The sequence below is a fragment of the Macrobrachium nipponense genome, chromosome 12 (assembly GCF_015104395.2).
Source record: "Macrobrachium nipponense isolate FS-2020 chromosome 12, ASM1510439v2, whole genome shotgun sequence".
Classification (NCBI taxonomy): domain Eukaryota; kingdom Metazoa; phylum Arthropoda; class Malacostraca; order Decapoda; family Palaemonidae; genus Macrobrachium; species Macrobrachium nipponense.
In genome coordinates, this window is record NC_087205.1 from 102,120,818 (window position 1) to 102,140,936 (window position 20,119).

The 20,119-nt window shown below is 35.1% G+C and overlaps 1 protein-coding gene across 7 annotated transcripts in view; it reads right to left on the bottom strand.

The window, feature by feature from the left end:
• LOC135224715 (inhibitory POU protein-like) overlaps positions 1–20,119 on the bottom strand; it is a 169,589-nt gene that overhangs the window by 102,174 nt on the left and 47,296 nt on the right. For 6 of the 7 annotated variants that reach the window (XM_064264000.1, XM_064263999.1, XM_064264003.1 and 3 more), the window contains one exon: positions 1,934–2,014. The exons of the other annotated variant lie outside the window; for it this stretch is intronic. In XM_064264000.1, the coding sequence (XP_064120070.1) occupies positions 1,934–2,014 (81 nt within the window). The remainder of the gene's footprint in view (positions 1–1,933; positions 2,015–20,119) is intronic. 7 annotated transcript variants of the gene reach the window in all.

Genomic DNA, 20,119 nt, shown 5'->3' on the forward strand with positions numbered 1-20,119 from the left:
GAATTTGGCCTATGCTCATAAGTAAGTGAGCATAAGAGAAGGGTGCGTAGCTTTGCATGAAGATTTATCGACAATGCAGATTTTGTGAAGCTACTGAAATAGTCTGGGTTTGAGGAGAGATTCTCGTTTTGGGAGTTTGTTAACTAGAGTCGATTTATGAAGTTCATTATGGAAAAAGCAACCAATCAGATTTACACCGTTCAGTAAGACACACTGACTCGAGCAACAAAATTTGAATCGTAATTCAGTTTAGGTCTTTGATACTAAATGCGCGCTAAACTTACCGGGTATGTCTACGTTTGCTAAAAATGAAAATATATGTATTACATGTAATGCATATATTGAGGAGAATTAAAATGTATGCGCGCTATTATATAATATATATATATATATATATATATATATATATATATATATATATATACTATATATATATATATATATTTATATAATGTCGACGAGACAGTTATATTTTTGCGGGTTTATGTATTGTTACGACAGTGTGTTAATTATATTATATATATTATATATATATATATATATATATATATATATATATATATATATATATATATATATTGGGTGTGTGTGTTTGTGCAAGTGTTTGAGGCATATTAAAGGAAAGAGTGAGAGAGAGAGAGAGAGAGAGAGAGAGAGAGAGTAAAGGCTAGGAAATGCTTCCCACCTTGTTGTTGGCAGAAGTAAATTTGGATGAGTCGTGTCGGGTTTTAGGAGGATGCATCTGGCGGTTTTTCAAAGGGAGATTGTCTGACAGAAGTGTTTTGATGCAGACAGAAGACAAAGGTGTTTTAAAGATCCTGAATAAGTAATCGTACTTTGAGAGATTTCGGTGTAGGAAAGTCAAAAGATGTTCGGGGAAAACTGAAGTGAAAACGGGATTTCCGGGAGGGGGGGCGGGGGGAGAGAATTTTCGACAGTGGTGAAATAATATTCTTTGCCTATAAATCTTCTTCTTCTTCATCTTCTTCTTCTTCTTCGCGAGTTTTACAGCGGGTGATTCCAAGTCCTCCCATGACGTTGCGTTATACCGTTTTTCGTCTGTCTTCACTTACAGCGCGAGGAATGATGACTGATGATGAGACACTGGAGATGATGATGAGGACGAGGCAATGAATATTGATTTTTTTTTTTTTTAGCCTGACTAGAGTCAGCGAGTTTTCAGGCCGAGGCTGTAGTCAAAACACACACACTAATCCAAACCAAACCCAAGTTTTCAACGAGAGGGAATTTCGTGGGGAACTGCGTCACAAAAAAGTCTATTTTGTATTTTGACTTTCGCTGGAGTTCAATGAGGTTGTTGCTGTTTATTCCATGATAAAGGAGGTTAATGATGAAAAGGTTTAAAGACATTACGGGTGTTTACACTTTTAAATTCAATTCAATCTTGAAAGGGCTTGTATGTAGTAGCCTTTTTTTCGGTAAGCCAGGTTAAGTCGGCTCTAGTGAGGGGGGGAAAAATCAAATAGAGACCATACAGATAAATCGAAAATTATAAATGCAGTAATAAAATAAATAAATAAATAGATAAAACTTATGAGGAGTGTAATGATTTAATTATCTAACTCCATGATAGGAGGAGCAGCCAATGGCTGTGGAGTGCAACTGGTAGTGACAAGTGTTTGACTGGAATATTTTTTACGGCTATGAATTATTTATGACGGTCGATTTTGACAAGTCCGTGAAAGGTGATGGATATTGCACAATGCTCGGGAAAAAAAAATGACTAAAGCACTACTAGTAACGTTGCCTTCAAAAGGATGTGAATTAATAATAATGATATTACTATGATACTAATAATGATAGCATAACCACTATAACCAAATAAAAAAAAAAGGTACGTATGGCAGGAAGAAAATGGAAAAAAAAGGCATAACTTAAACAAACAACCCTTCATTTCGGGCCAGTCACTGACCTCGTGTAAGGGGCGCGGATGGCTATCATGGAAGTTGTTTGTGTAGACGCTCTTCTGGTACGGCAGCAATACCGAGGAGAACTGTAGAAGAGGGGAGAAAAATCATTTAGTTTCCGAAGATCCCCCGAGAGGTTTTTTTTTTTTATTATTATTTTTTTCAAATTTTTGGGCGCTGCCTGTGGTTATGTTAGCTAGCTGGTGACTTTGCAGTGTTGCCAGAACCAAAGCAGAATTATATCTAAGGATTCTGTGTTGCCAGAACCAAAGCAGAATTATATCTAAGGATTCTGTGTTGTCAGAACCAAAACAAAATATATATAAATAATCTAAGGATGGATAATATTCCCAACAGAATTCAAGGTTTTTCTCTGTTGCCAGAACCAAAATAGATTGTACATATAAGGATAGATCAAATTCCCCCACAAAGTTTAAGAGTTTCTGTGTTGTCAGAACCCCCCCCCCCAAAAAAAAATAAAATTATATATATATCAAAGGATTGATAAAATTCCCCCAAAAGGTTATAAAGGTTTCTTTGTAGCTAGAGCCTAAATGAAAAATATATATAAGGATGGACAAATTTTCCCACAAAATTTAAGGGTTTCTGTGTCGTCAGAACCAATATATAAATATATATTATATATATATATATATATATATATATATATATATATATATACACACATATAAGAATAGATAAAATTCCCCAAAAAGATAAGGAAGGGTTGTGTGGTAGCAGAACCCCCCCAAAAATTCCCCATAAAGTTGAATGTTTTCTGTTTTCGAAAAACCACTTTCGTCGCTAAGGAAGGTGAAGCTTGTCGAAATTCCCAGTGTTATATTTTTTTTCATTAATTTCTTATTAAATTTGATTTCCCATTAAGTACTGCGTGAGTTACATCTTTGTAAAACGTCGTCCAATCAGGAATTATGAATATTTCTCTTATCAAAATGTTTTTTTTTTGTTTATCATCGCGAAACGTCGTGAAGCTTATATACGTCGTTTTCAACTGTAATCCAAAAATTAGACATGAATTTCATTAACTTGGGGAAATTTCCCTGAATCTGGCAGCAGCACACCCCCCACCACCCCCCTGTCAGGTGGAGTCCCCCAAAGAATAAAGGTTGAAAGTGAGAGATTGAAATCTTTTCGCGAAGTTATTCAATGTTCTAAACTATGGAAACCCCGAAATATTCCGGTCCCTCTCATCTTTTCCATCGTTGGAACAGAATGAATAATCCTGTAATGATTGATGGGATGGGTTTTGTGCCGTGAAAATTAATATTCAGATTATTGTTTATTTTTATAATTCACGTTATCGCAAGAATCGTCTTGTATATATTTATTATTCAGCGTATGCAAATGATCCCATTCTTGATTTCCTCCCCAGGAATATTAATATTCAGATTATTGTTATTATAATTCACGAATTATCGCAAGAATCGTCTTGTATAGATGATTCTTCAGCGGATGCAAATGATCCCATTCTTGATATCCTCCCACCGAAAAAGTGTGACGTTAAGAATGTGTCGAGTCAAGAATAGTTCTTGTAAATGGATACTCAGTCGATGCCATCTTTCAGAATTCCATCTTCGTCTCGATCTGATTCGTCACATTACTTGATTTCCTGCTTTATAAAATGTCCATTTTTAAGTATGTTTTTACCTCAAGAATGTCTAACGTCAAGAATAAATCTCATGAATGCATACCCAGTTCGTTATATGCTACTTTTCCCACCGATGATTTTTATAATGTAAAGAATGGCTAACCCCAAGAATGTCCAAACCCAAGAAGGTCTAACCCACAAGAATGTCTAACTTCAGGAATGTCTAACCTCAAGAAGGTCTATTCCCTTAAGAATTTTGGACCTCAAGAATGCTTAACGTCAAGAATATCTACTTCTAAGACTATCTACCGTCAAGAATATAGGATCTACTCGACAACGGAGTCTTCACACTTAGTTCGACCGTACGTACTATGCAGTAATGAACTTTTTGCCAAGAGGGAGGACTGTAGTCGACGTCGACCAGCCCGAAAAAATCTCCTTCGGGTGGAAAATGCTGTGATTTATGGCGGCCAAGGATGACCGCGAGAATCATTTATATTTCTAGAAGAATTTTTTTTTTAAACAAAACCCCCACCCCCTCCCGCTTTTTTTTTTTTTTTTTTTTTTTTTTAGAAGGTTTGAATAATGGTGGTGACAACGCTGGCCGTTGCCAGTTTCCATTTTTTTTGCTAATTTTTTTTTCTGTGTTTTTTTTTTAAATTCAATATATATATATATATATATATATATATATATATATATATATATATATATATATAATATATAAATTCTGGCATCATTATAATAATTTTTCTTAAAGAATTACCAGTTAGCCAAAAAACACAATTTAATCTCTCAGCATTATAATAATTCTTTTTTTAAATATTACCGGTTAGGCTTATGAGAAAAATATTGTATTTCCGCGCGCATGGCAGATTATGACAGAAAAGCACTGAACTTAGAAATGTCATTGAATTTAGATATTATCAACGGAAAAACATGGTCTAAAATAAATTAAAGTTAAAGAATCTTTTGTATAAAAGATAACATCACTGAGAAATAAAGAGCTTAATCGCATCAAACATTATATCTGTACGGAAAATAATTCCAAGGAAGTATTTCGATCAAAAAGATATGCAATCGATCATATTGCATTCAGGGTCTCCATAAAACTCTGAAGCAGACTTGTCATTTTAACTGATCAAGGAAGAAGTATGATTATCGTCAATGAGAAATGTAATAAAATGGTTAATAGATTAATGAATTTACAGACGAAACCTAATGTTTCGTAATTATTGACAGAAAATATTTTTCACTCTAACCACAGAATATTTTGTCAAGAACGGAACTAAATGAGAGAATTAGAATGCAAATATAACCAGCGTAATCTTGTATTATTAAAATAATTCTTTTACACTTTACAGACACGTGAGCGAATTTTATTTACAGCACCTGATACAGATTGTTATACAATTTGCGTGATTATTTTTAGCAATAAAATGTATGCAGATTATATACTTAAGTACCTGAAGAATGACGTTACAATGAATAGAATCGAAATTATGTTTACAGCTAAAATAAAAAAAAAATTACAAAGTTTGAATTTATTTCAATTCAATATGTGTATATATTTTTTTTACTATCGAGGACCGCTTACATCCATAATTAAAGACATCATAAATATTTGTGTGTGTGTGCGTGTGTGTATTATTGGAATTCTTTTTCTTTTTTATTTATCCACCAATGAATTCCTGTACTCTAGATGTGCATAATTCATATTTCGGTTATTAATGCATGAAGGATCGTTTTTTTTTTATTTCTAATAAAACGCGCTTGAAGTATAGCAAAGAAGTTTGTTTTTATTTCTCGTCGCGTTGGTTTAACCGTGAATTATGCCTTATCGATTCCAAGGGGTTTGTGGTTGTAGTTGTAGTGATGAATGCTTACGATAATACATCCGAAAAAAAAGGATTTTTATGTATCCAGTCCTTTAAAATGTATCTATGACTTCGACCCTGTATTTCTGAAAGTGTAGAGAATTTTATTTTCTTTCGACTCTGCATTTCTGAAAATGTCGAGAATTTTATTTTGTTTTATTATTATTATTATTATTATTATTATTATTATTATTATTATATTATATTATTATTATGTATATTATTATTATTTATATATATATTTTTTTTGCTCTATCACAGTCCTCCAATTCGACTGGTGGTATTTATAGTGTGGGGTTCCGGGTTGCATCCTGCCTCCTTAGGAGTCCATCACTTTTCTTACTACGTGCGCCGTTCTAGGATCACACTCTTCTGCATGAGTCCTGGAGCTACTTCAGCCTATAGTTTTTTCTAGATTCCTTTTCAGGGATCTTGGGATCGTGCCTAGGCTCCTGTGGATTATGGGTACAAATTTCCACTGGCATATCCCATATCCTTCCTATTTCTATTTTCAGATCTTGATACTTATCCATTTTTTCCCTCTCTTTCTCTTCAACTCTGGTGTTCCATGGTATTGCGACATCAATGAGGGATACTATATTATTATTATTATTATTATTATTATTATTTTTTTTTTTTGCCATGCCCATATCGACTGGTTTGGTTAGCTCAGACTAGAATGGGCCTTATGCCAGCACAGCACGGACCCTTGCCATAAATGTAGTATAACGTGATCCTTGAAATGGGGTTTGAAGGCGTTTGAACCAATAGATGGGATTCTTCTTAGGCAAAGATCATTGTGAGGCGACTGTCGGGCATAATTTTCTAAGACTTGATCAAAGACATTTAGAATTCCGTAATAAAAGGCATAACTGTGTGTCCATTATTTTTAGTTTCATCCAGCAGACTAATGGGGTTTCAACCTACAAAAATCTAGATGTAATATAAACGTTATATTTATCTCTATGGACTTAATTATGAAGAAAAACCTCTCTATTAAACTGTCCTCATTCGGGCGATTTTGCTCATCTGCAAAGGGGAACAGAGAGAGAGAGAGAGAGAGAGAGAGAGAGAGAGAGAGAGAGAGAGAGACGAGATGAGGGGATTTTAGTTCCCTGAAGCAGAAGATGACAATAGGCTTAGTAGCATCTCTATTACCTTTGATCCGCCTAAGCCCCACAATTTTTACACTTTAAGTAATTGATTATTAGTATTAGCCTTAGCGACCAGTGAGCCGCAAAGAATTATTAGAGGGGACAGGAACCCCCCAAGTGGTGGAGGAATAAGGGGGTTACTCTGGATGACGGCGGGCTGCAGGGTGGTCACATGAGTGAGTTTGTTGGGCGGGGGCGGGGAGGGCGGGGGAAGGGGGGAGGGGAATTTTGGGGATTTGGTTGTGAAAGGGATACGTATCCAAAAGTTTTTATTTTTTATTTTTTTATGTCTTGTTCGCTTTGATTGTATGAAGTAATAATCAGTTGTTTTTTCTTTTTTTTGTCAGTTTACGATTTTACTTAAATTCGTTATGGAATAACCCAAAGCATTACTCGATCATTCTTCACCAGAGCAACCGTGTTTGTCCCCTGTTTAGTTTCTAGAATTTTAATAAACCAAGCGAGTTTATGTCCGTCGTAGCAACAGCGCTACTTTTATGAAAAACGATTTGTTACTATCGTTTTTCAGCGCTTTTAAAACCGTCTTTTCTCAGCCATAAAGTTCCGATCCAAGCACGTCTAATTATGAACGAATTTAGAATATTGCTTCGATCCCCAGGGATATTACACCAAATTGCGCGATTACTTTAGGCTCGTATATCGCGAACCAGTTGTCCCCATTCTAGGAAACGGCTTCGAAAAAGGGGAATATTTCTACATGAGAAATTGGGGCCTTAAGATCTCTCTGTCATTAGAACCCTTACGTACTTAGACCACTCATTATCTCGGCTTGCTCGACATTAACTAATATTCGCGGTTAATGTGCTTATTGATCTGCCTCAAATTGGCGCCTTTTACGATGTATGTATTTGCTGACTTTTTATGAGACATATAATACTGGTTGATATCAGCAGGGCTGACTTTTTCTTTTCTTTTTTTATCTCTTCTTTTGTGAATATGTGATGTTTTTGCACCATAATTTTACTTTCGATTTATTGTTCGGCTTTCGTTTCTACTTCGTCCCTTTGTGGATTTGTATTTGCCCTAATAATTGTAAATGGCTTTACTTTGTGACTATTGCAGAGTTGTGCATGCTGGAAGTGAATTTATCGGCCCATTTAGGTATTTGGACGTATTTACTAACTTTGAATGCGTACAAGCGTTCTCTCTCTCTCTCTCTCTCTCTCTCTCTCTCTCTCTCTCTCTCTCTCTCTCCTTCTTCTTCTTCCTCCTTCCTCTTCCTCTTCTTCCCATAAACAGCTCAATGAAAGATAGAAGCAGCCAAAGGCTTTCCATAGCGAGCCTCCAAATCCTCTTAGGTGGAAGCTTAGGTTATCTTATTGCAAATGGTGGTGGCCCCGCTGATGTGGGGTTCCAACCACGGTTTGTGATGCACCTAAACCACCCCCATCCCCATCCCCTTCCCCACCTATCCATACCTCCCTAACCCACTACCTATACAACCACCACCACCCCAACTCTCTCTCTCTCTCTCTCTCTCTCTCTCTCTCTCTCTCTCTCTCTCCAGTAAATGCCTTTTGCGGCAGGTGCTGATTTCTCGCTTTTTATTGCCGTGTTCTCCTTTTATAGCTGACGACGCATAGAAACGTGTTTGTCTGATTGTTTATAGAAAACCAAATTACCTCTGTTTATAAACGCCATCTTGGTATTCAAACCTTTCTACGTCGACTCTCTTTCAAGATATATACTAGATATTTAGTATTAATTTACGTATCATAAAAGATCTCGTGCAGTGGAAGAGTCCTTTATGATTTCTTTTAAAGAAATTATTCTTTAATGCAATCAACCTCCTTCGGGACTGAAGACACTGGCCAATGATATTTAGATTCGTGATGAGAAGTTTATCTTAACGTGGCTTTACCCTTATAAGAACTATTATGTCAAGAACTGCTATAATATACTAAAGTTATTGTCATTATAACAGTTACATGGATGATTTTACGTTGTTATTTTAATTGTTGCAGTGAAGATTTAACGTTGTTATTATAACAGTTGCATCGGAGATTTAACATTATTATTATAACAGCTGCATGGGAGATTTAACATTGTTATTATAACAGCTGCATGGGAGATTTAACATTGTTATTATAACAGTTGCATGGGAGATTTTTCTTTTTTATTATAACAGTTGCATGGAAGATTTTACTTAAAAGAATGGCAAAATATTTAACGTACAGTTTCAATGTAGTTATTGTGAAGTACTGAATACAGACACTAATCACTTAACGGGCATTAATCCGAGATCAATCTAGTTGACTGGTCACCTCTGCTGGATCATCTGTCAGACTGACTGATCATTAAAAGTCAAGTACTGATCACTAACAGTTAAGTCAGTTAAATCATCTAGCTTTACGGTCTTATCAATTGCATAGATAAGAAACCACTAAAATATGTTTAATAACGCGACCGAATCTTTAATATTATATATAGATAGATAAGGGGAAAATGTATTTCCTTATTTATAAATCGGGAGGAAATGTATTTCCTTATTTGTAAATCCAGGGGAAATGTATTTCCTTGTTTATAAATCAAATGAAAATATATTTCCTTATTTATAAATCAGGGGGAAATGTATTTCCTTATTTATAAGTCAAGGGAAAATATATATCCGTATTTATAGAACCAGAGAAAGTATATGTCTCCTTATAAATGATGGGAAAATATATTCATTTATAAATGAAGGGAAAATATATTTCCTTATTTATAAGTCAAGGGGAAACAGTTCCTTATAAGTCAAGGGGAAATATTTTTCCTTATAAATCAAGGGAAAATATATTTCCTTATAAATCAAGGGAAAATATATTTCCTTATAAATGAAGAAAAAATATACCCCCACCATATATCAAGGGAAAATGTATTTCTTTATTTATAAATCAAAGGAAAATATATTTCTTTACATATAAAGCGAAGGAAGATATATTTCTTTTTTCATAAATTTCAGTTACTGATCCAAAATATTCATGTTCATAAACTTCAGTTAGCGTTCAGGAATATTATAATCTTTATAAATATCAGTTAGTTTTTTCATAGTATTGAAGTTTATTGTCGTATTTTGGTGTTTATATATATATATTTTTTTTGTAGTACTTTACGGCCTCGGAATAATTTCACACCAGCATAGATGCTTTTGTAAATGTATAATCTCGAACAGAACCACGAGCAATATTTTTGTTTTAATTTTGTTTTATTTATTTATTTTTTATTTTTTTGCTTCTTATAAATGGATTAAGGCCGTCTCTTTTCCTGAAACATTAGGATGATTATTTTCACCGAACTTAATCTAGTCCCTTGGTGCCCGCACGCTATAACAGAAAAAGAAGTATTAATGGCGTAAGTTTAATTAAGATGAAAAGTAAATAATGATTGGTAATTCGCCCAGCGATCAAAGGATCTGCCGCCGACGGCAGAGACGCCATAGGTCTGCCAGAAAAAAAAAAAAAAACAAAAAAAAAAAAAAAAAAAAACAGTTCTTGAAACTGAATCTATTGAAGCGTTTGCTTACGGTTTAAAAAAAAATTGCTGCCAGGGGGAAAAAATGGTTCTTGAAACTGAATCTATTTTAGCGTATGCTTGAATCTCTTTTAGCGTATGCTTACGGTTAGATAAAAAAATTAAAAAAAAAAAATTAAAAAAAACATATGCCTTCAATGCTAATGACACCAAAAGCATTACGGTTTATTTAATTTTTTTTTCGTGCGAGCATCGACGCTGCCGCCCAGTGTTAAAAAAAAAAAAAAAAAAAAAAAAAAAAAAAGACCTGAAAAGGAAATATAATATCTCTACTTGGAAACTAATCCCCAAATTAGCATCGCCACTCACTCATCTAGGCTCCGCGCCAGATAATAACACAACAGATCTAAAACCAAGTGATTAGGCGAGGACTCATTTCCGATGCTATTACCCTCTCTCTCTCTCTCTCTCTCTCTCTCTCTCTCTCTCTCCACTAGGCCACCCTCCCTGCTGGAACCCTTCGCCGTCTCTCCCCCCACCCACCCCCATTTAGTAAAATCGTCCACATATGCTTTCACGGCTCTAGTACTTATATAAACACAAACGTACACACGCACACACATACAGACGCGTAAGTTTTTCCTCTTTTTTTTTTCTATATTGGCCTTCTCCTTTGTCTAATCTTTGGTTTCTTTTATGGTATGAATTTCTATATACACATATACAAACGCGTAATTTTTTCCTTTTTTTTATATTAGCCTTCTCCATTTTCGAATTTTTTTATAGCCTTCTCCTTTTTCTAATCTTTGGTTTATTTTATGATATGAAACGCAGGTCGTAATGTGCACATTTTTTAAGTTTTTTTCTGATGACATAATTATGAGACTTGCAATTTTACTAATACACTTCAGTACACATTCATTGTATATTTACTCAACGTGCATCAATCTATTTTGAAAAATTCTGTCACCAAGACAGCTAGGAAATCTTTAAAGCATCGTACAAAAGGTTTAACATACACGCTGCCACGTTAAATACGTATGATATATACTACATATATATATGCACACTAAATACATACGTCATATATGCATAAAGTTTCACAGATTGCGGTTAGCAAGACGGACATTTTTTGAGGGGGGCCGAGGGAAGTAACTGATGAAAGAAAAGCCTGTTTTTGCAATTTGAAAAACAAAAAGAATGAATTTATTTTTTGAGTTATAGATTCCTGCGATATTTGCAAAGAAGACAACACCGTGTTGTTGAAGTAAAAATGCTAGGTTTATGGAAGAAGGAATTGGAGAAAAACTAGAATAAAAACCGAGATTATTCTCTCCCGAGGGATTTTGGGAAATGAATATTTTGGGAAGTGAAAATTTGAAAAACAAACGAAATCTTAATCATGACTGAAAATTGGCGTTATTTTGTGAATGGTCACAACATTCACATAAACTTTAAGATCGCAAGTAATTTTAGGTGTCCATCGGATAAAGTAGACTTTTCATCCGAAAAGTTGGAAGGTAATAATTTGCTTCATTCCAGGAATCAGACAAGAAATAACTGACACCTTCAGTACAAAGGTAAACTGGATGAGAACCTGGACGCAAATATACAGAGCATTTTTCAATTTGAATTCCTCGCAAGTTTCCTTTGAATTATCACTATCGAAGTATTTGGTGAACTTGATTTACCGCATCGTGTTAGCTCTGCGATGGCATATTCCTTGTGAATCAGTTATTGCAAGAGTTTATGATAAACAAGGAAGATGAATCGTCATTCATTCTGATTAGCGTTTATTTGCCTCATTCATCACTCATAAATTCTGCGTCAAGATAAATATTGTATGAACATGTGCATTGTGATATTGAATGCAATGATTTTTTTTCCTTCGACAAAAAGCAATTTGTTCACTTGTCTACATTTCCATTTCCGCTGATTAATCTTTTCTTCAAAGGTTATTCCTCATGCTTTGTACTTAGACACATAAAACAGTTTGTTTAAAAGTCTACTTGGCCATTACTTAATCGTTTCTTCAAAAGTCTTTCCTGATGCTTTTTACTTGTACAAAAGCAGTTGGTTCAAGATACTGCTTATCCACTTGACCTCTTGTTCACAGGCCATCCTGTCGTTTATTAGATATTAGACAGTATTATTGTGTGACTATGAATCGTGTTGCACTGAATACAATGAATTTCCTCTAATGCAGAAAATAGGTTGTGTATGCATCTACATTTCCATTAATTTCACTCTCTTGTTCAGAGGTCATTTCTCCTGTCAGTCTATTGTTCATAGGTCATTTCTCCTGTTAGACTATTGTTCAGAGGTCATTTTTCCTGTTAGTCTCTTGTTTAGAGGTCATTCCTCCTATTGCTTACTGTAGACATTAAAATGTCTTGTCCTTCCTATAATCAATTCCAGGTCAGTGACCTCGAACGAAGAATCATCCCTCCAGTCTCAAGATTTCTTTCGAGGTGTGATGTGGTGTTTCTCGGCCGAACGTAATGCTTCTCATTTCTTGCGCTCTGGAACCGATCCAACGTTTTCTTAGCAACGGGAAATTCCTCAGGATGTTGTGGTGTTTCTCATCCGCCTGAAGATATATCGCTTTAATCTTGACGTGTTTAGAGGAAGTTCTTCCTTCGCATGATGTTCAGAATATCGTTTCTGTTCGAGCTTTGCGTGTAGGGCAATACACTATTTAAGCGGTACAATCTTTCTTATACATACATGAATCTATTATATATATTATTATATATATATATATATGATATTGATATATATATATATAGATATATATATATATATATATATATTATATATATATATATATATATATATATATATATATATTATAATATATACATATACAGAGCTATCCCTAAAGTCCCAGTACCATTACAAGTATTTATTGCTCAGAATGGTACTGGGATTTTATGGACACCCTGTATATGTGTATAGAAATTTATTCATTCGTTATTTATTGCCACTGAAAATTTTATAGCTATTTTCATTCTAAGCCTTTCATATCTTTATTTCCTATTTGATAATTCAATCTGATTTTGTCTTACCCGGATCTTCATTCATCTTCGCGCTCTCTAATTCTTGCCATTTTACATATTCTGTTTTCTTTCCTTAGGTTAACATTCCATGTAGGTTTCAGCATTGCAGATCGTCGTTTGTTTTTGTTCTTCAGTACTGTTGTAACCTCCGCTAGAATGTGAATTTCCTTTTGTTCTTCCTCTCGACCAGTTCTTTTTGGGCTACGTCGGGCAAATGCTCATGGGCGCCGCGACCTCTTGAAATCGCAGTTTCACAGATTCTGGTCGCAATCTGGTTCAGAGGAGACGCATTGGCATTTATATTTTGCCCGTGCTTGGTCATATTCGGTCGTGGGCGAAGCGACCGTGCAACGATTAACCACTCGATCTGGATTTTGCAGGAAGAAACGCCTAGAGGATAGTCTGCTTAAAGTATAGTAAGCTAAGCTTGTACACATAATGTTATTATATATATAGTATAATAGTGTATATATATATATATATATATATATATATATATATATATATATATATATATGTGTGTGTGTGTGTGTGAATTTATATATCCAATGTAGCACAAAGGTAACACGTACTTCAGAATATCCTTAAATCCACAGTAGAAAAGTAAGTGAAACAGGGACTTAGAACAAGTACTTTCGTAGCATATTCTACATTTTCAAGTTCAAACTGAATATAAAGGAAGTTGAAAGGCCTTTATATAGACAAAAATCAGAAAGAGGTGGCCGGGTTACAGTTTATTTGATTAAGGATTTATATATATATATATATATATATATATATATATATATATATATATATATATATATATATATATCTATATAGAGTATATAGATAGATTGAAAGATAGTCAGACATCGACTAGAATTTGTTGGCAATAAAAATCAAGATCCTAAAATAGATTAGAATCATCATCAACGTCTTTGGCGGTATAAACCAATTATCATTGAATTCTTTGGCATTTGTTCAGGGTATGAAGTCAAACGCTTCTAGGAGGAACTATCGTTTTAGCACTGCTTCCTCAATATCTCTGTCACTCAGACATCTATTTTCTAAAGCCCGTGTTACACCTAATTACTTATATTTCATTTAATTCATATCAATATTAGTGTATGGTGTACCTCCGGTCTCATCGGTTTTGCTGGAAAATTGATTAATTTACTTTAAGGTTTTCTCAGATAAATTTGCTGGTTCCAGTTTTTTGCTGATTCCAGTTTTTTTTTTTTTTTTTTTTTTTTTTTTTTTTTTTTTTTTTTTTTGCTGATTCCAGTCTCCTGCTTTGAAATAAAAGTCAAGTTAGAGTAGTCTTACTTTTAGTGATCAAACATGAAAAAACTGGCGTAATAAATTTATGAAAAAGATAGGAAAACTTTTCTTTAAATAGAAATTTACTTGGCGACGTTTACCAACGTCATCAAGCATTGTGGGAAATATAAGGTAGAATATGTGGTTTACGTGATAGTCTGCGATTAGTTAAAATGTCCATTCTGACCGTGAAGTTAAGAACCCGTTTTTGTCCCTCCTCTAAGAATATTTTTGTTGCACTGCCATGAGTAATCTGGTATGTCTTTGTCCATCGTTATTTTGCACGAATTCTGTGTATGGCTAATGCACATTCTCTTATGTAGCTACGGTTTAAAAATCATTAACCCGTCTCATACATAGAAATGAGAGAGAAACAGAGACAACATTCATGACCGTCTTTCCTTGTGAAGAGTATTTTATGCAAATACTGTAGAATTACTAAAATGTAAAAAAAAAAAAAAAAAAAAAAATAGTTGTGATTCTTTTATCACCGATTTCCTCATCAGAAGGGACTACCAACTTACTTAGCATTACCAAACCCAAAATTCCCATAGGTTTGTTTCATTCTTTAACGGTAATGCTACATTAGATTGCCTCCCTTGGATGTCGTTTAGTAATTATTCGGAAAAGTCATGTAACTGTGCTATAGTTTCTAGACAGACTTATTACTTCTAGAAGTGTCTCAAGAAATGTTCGGTAATAGTTCGGAAAAGTCATGTAACTGTGCTATAGTTTCTAGGACAGACTCATTACTTCTAGAAGTGTCTCAAGAAATGTTCATTCACATACTAATATAGTTCTTCCGAAAACACATCTTATTAGGAGGTGGAAAATCGTAAATAATGATTCATAATGGGCGTAACAAACCCCGTGAAAGGTCCTGTCATGTATTTACGTACTCGATACCAAAGATGTGTATGGGTATATGAGAGTATGTATATAGACACTGATACGTTTTACATAGAGAAAATCCATGGAAAACGACTTATGCCCATTATCTGAAACAATCCGTCGTGGCCTAATTCAGCTTAAGCTGTTATATTTATGTATTTGGGGGTTGGTTGACTCTTGGGGGGCGGGAGTTAGGACCCAGGTTGAATAGAGTCTCTAGGCTAAGCAGCCTCATCCGAAAACACTTGCTAAGAACAAGAGGTTTAACATCTTCTGGAGCCATTCTCTCCCTAACTTCCCACCCCGCACCCCCCCTCCTAGCAAAATCGAGCCTTGACGGTAAAAAAATTATTATAATATTGTTACCTGAGGGTCTTTATTATAAATTTTGATTGTAGATTGAAATAGTGGGACCATATATATATATTATATTATATAAAATTATATATATATAGTATATATATATATATTATATATATATATATAGAGAGAGAGAGAGAGAGAGAAGAGAGAGAGAGAGACTTGCTCTACATACTACACATATCGACTTGCAAGAATAAACTGAAACGCTCCGGGAATGTTGGAAAAGCAGATTCGAAAATAAGAAGATTTGTTTGAATAAGCTTAATGAGAGAATTTATTAGCATAAAGGGGATAGCGAGCATGGGAGGGAGAGATTGATCTGTTTACTAGGAAAGCTCTTGGGGGAATGACTTCGCCGGGGTGAGGGGGGGGGGGATGGGCAGAAGGGTGGTAGGTGAGACAAGGAGGAGGATAGAGAAGGAGAGGAGACCGGGTGAGGTAAAGTCCTCAGAAGGAAGGAAAGGATATGTTTCGTGATGGCGTTCATTCATTATCAGTGCGAGAGAGCCAGTGCTGTCGAAAATGAGGGTGATGTAAGAGAGGGTCGTGCGCGGGTACCGTACTCCACTGGGTACTTTTTGTAGGCCAATGGCGAGAGTGCCCGTAGGAGGCTGGTGTGAAGGGGCGTTTTAATAAATTATTTATATATATATATATTTATATCTATATTATATAATATATATATATATATATATAATTATATATATTAAAATAAAACATATATAAATATATATATATTATATATATACATATATATTTTTATAGATATATGTGTTTATAGAGAGAGAGAGAGAGAGAGAGAGAGAGAGAGAGAGAGAGAGAATATTCCTGGATTCTGCTGTTTAGTCTTTGAATTTGATCCCAATCAAAGCACAACCCGAAAGTTGGCTTATGCTGAGTCATCAAACTTTTGGATGACGATACATTTCAAGAAAATAGGAATAATAAATAGCCAGAACTGACAGACATATGCATAGCTCAGAATTTAAAGAGAAAGAAAAAAAGAAGACGACCTGAGGCAGCATTTAGAAAAAAAAAAAAAAAGGTAGCTCGTTTTACCGTCACAAATCCCTTGATGGAGTATAGCGATTAATGGAAGACGAAAATTTATGTGCACTTTATCTCGCCGGAGTGAATCTCGTCTACACTTCATTACCAGCAGTGATTCATAAGTAACTCCAAATGGGCGGTTTTCTGCAGTTTGGAAGTTTTTTTTTTTCGGTGGGCGTTCACTTCCCCGGTGAAAATGGTTCGCGATTGATTTATGAAATTGTGTTTTTATTTTTATTTTTATTTTTTTTTTTTTTTTGTCATTCGTATCAATATTAGACTTTGTAGAGTTGCGTCAACAAGATTTTTGTGATGTGGTCTACTCGCGCAGGCGCATTAGCGTTGTCTTGTTTATTTCTGGGGCTGGGGAGCTTATTAATATGGACGTCGTTAGATTTAATTATAGGTATAAAAAACTTGGTTTTAGTTTTCGAATAAAAAAAAATTTGTCAGAGGAGTGTGTTAATATGTCGTGACTATTTTAGAACAAATTCCCTCTCAGTGGAGGAAAAAACAACTATCCAAAATCTCAAAAAAGCGTAAAAAAAAAACAAAAAAAACAGTCAGGTAAAAGAAAAGAGGAGCTGCCGATGGCATCAAAAAAAATAATCAACCCCCCACCGTCCCCATTCCATCCCCCTCCTCTCCTTTCCGAGTTTCGACTCCATCTAAAAAAAAGGGGGGGGGAGGAAGGAAAAAGGCTACAGTGGGGAAAAAAAATGTCAGAAATTGTCGCTCTTGACTTGATAAGCTTCATAATCATCGCAGCTGAAGCTTAATCTGATAATCCGACTATGTTGATTAGCAGTAGTTGAAAGACTTGCTAATTGCAGCATCATTGCAACGTCATTATCAATGTTGATTACGCTCTCACTCAGCTACGAAACGCCGCCATGGCTGGCATTTGCAGCCGTCTGTGTAAAAAAAAAAAAAAAAAAAGAAAAAAAAAAAAGAAACGTGGGTGATAGGAATTGGATCTGGCCCTTTTTATTTATCACGTAACTGTTGTATTTGTTTTGTATTTGTCAATATTTATTTTTCTAAGATTCTGGGTTATCTTCGTTTGCCGTAGATCTGGCATCAGATTGTTTTAGATACTAAATCTCTCTCTCTCTCTCTCTCTCTCTCTCTCTCTCCGTTTCTCCTCTCTCTCTCTCTCTCGTAACTGATATCTCACGCCCATTCAACCACCAGAGGAACTCATAATGAATAATACAAAAAAAAAAAAAAACAATCATCATTACCACGGAAGAGGGTTTAGATTCAGGTAAAGAGAGGTAGTATTGGGGTGACAGGCCGATGATTTGAAGGGCGTAGTCATTTCTCTCTCTCTCTCTCTCTCTCTCGCTAACTTTCTAAATGCTTTCTCTGTCGGGTTCCTCTTAGTTCACCGTCGTGACTTGCTTAATATGTTCACTTTATGCTTTCCAAATCCGTTAGCGGTAGTGTTTCATATAATTATTGTCATTCTTCATCCAACCAGATGTGTTTACATCTCTCTCTCTCTCTCTCTCCTGTTCTTCTTCCATTACCACCCACCACTTCACCCCTCACCTAATCCCCACCCCCCACCCCCCAAAACCCCGTCACCGCATTACTCGAATCGAAGTTGACCAAACAACAAACAACGACATGTTTAGCAAACAAGCGATCATAAGTGGGCGACTCGGGATCCGGTAAAATTTCTATTGTTTTCGTTTGAGCGGCTGCTAACAAAAGCTTTTGGCGGGGCGGGGGCAGGGGCGGGGTATAGGGGAGGCGGGACCATGAGGTACTGGTACAGTAGAGGATGGGGGGGGAGGGTTTGATGGACGGAGGGGAATTGATTTTGTTTCGCCAAGCAAGCTGCAATCAGGATGGTAATCGAAATGGATCGGTTTTATTTCATCCCACCTCGATTTCATTTCTTTTCCGGTTTTTTGTTCTTTTTTTTTCTTTTTATTTTGTCTTTTGTGGTGCGTTTATCTGTGCGTGTCTGACGCAGCCACTCCGAATGATTTATCGCTACCCTTCAGTAACGTTAATCGCAAAGACGTTTTTTTTTTATATACGTAAGCTTGCCAAGTAAACCAAATTTATATATTCCTACATTTCTTATTTAAATTTTTTACTTTTTAATTTTTTTGTATATTCGGAATTTTAAATTAACAGAACAAAAGTACATTCCATCAAAGACGTTTCTTTCATACGTAGGCTCGCCAAGGAAACCAATTTATATATTCCCTACATTTCCTATTTAATTTTTTTGTTGTATAATCGGATTGTTAAATTAACATGAACGAAAATACATTCCCATCTTACAACTTCACTCACTCTTGCTCTCTCTGGTCGCATTGTAACCCATTTCCCCTCATACCAGACTCCTAAGGTCGGTTGCAAGTCTGGGTCCATCGACCTTTTGAGTGAGGTTGCATGCGAGCTAATGCACAGAACTCGACTGCTTGCCACGGGTATCAGTGTGTCTTCAGTATCTAAGTACTCACTAAACTGTCGGTTAATCAACGTCACTGAATCTCTTACCTTCGTTGGTGGTCATCTAGACAATTAGTAATCAAACTCAACCCTAGAATACATTTGTCTATACATTTGATGACTCGTCTGCTGTGTATTTTGGCCTTGGATTCAATTTCTTTTTTAACTCAAACTAAGTAAAATTTTGTATTCTCTCTCTCCATATATATACACACACACATATATATATATATATATATGATATATATATATATAGATATATATATATATATATATATATATATATATATATATATATATATATATGTGTTTGTGTTTGTGTGTGCATGCATGTATGTGCGCGCGCGTACAGTATATACGTATTGTATATTGCATATTCTTTCGGTATGAGCGTATTGTCAATGTAATTTACTTGGAGATATGACTTTGATCTGTTTGTATCAATATTATTATTCATGTATGTGTATGTCTGTTTGTATATATACACCTTATATATATATGTATCGTATATTGCATATTTCTTTTGGTATCAGTATATTGTCAGTTCAGTTCACATGGAGATATGAATCTGATCTGTTTTGTATATCGAGAATATTATTAGGTAAAGTTATATACCTGCTCTTCTTCCCATGTGAAAGTTACACAGTTTACACACAATATAATATTAGATATCAGTTCTATGCTCTGGGGTATACCAGGTGACTTCAGCTCTTAATAGTTAAATCTACAGAAACTTCTAACCGACTGAATTCCAATCGAAAGGTGCTCTCTTGTTTGTCGGTATCCTGTAGGGCACAGATCCTAAAAATACTGTTTTTACCCGACGTAAATTCCCGCCTGAAGTTTGTATACTCCCCTTCCGAGTATGGTGGGAAGCAGGTCTTCCATTGAGGAATCCTCATGTTTGTGTATTTCGTAGTTCAAGTTTGAAACATTGATGGGA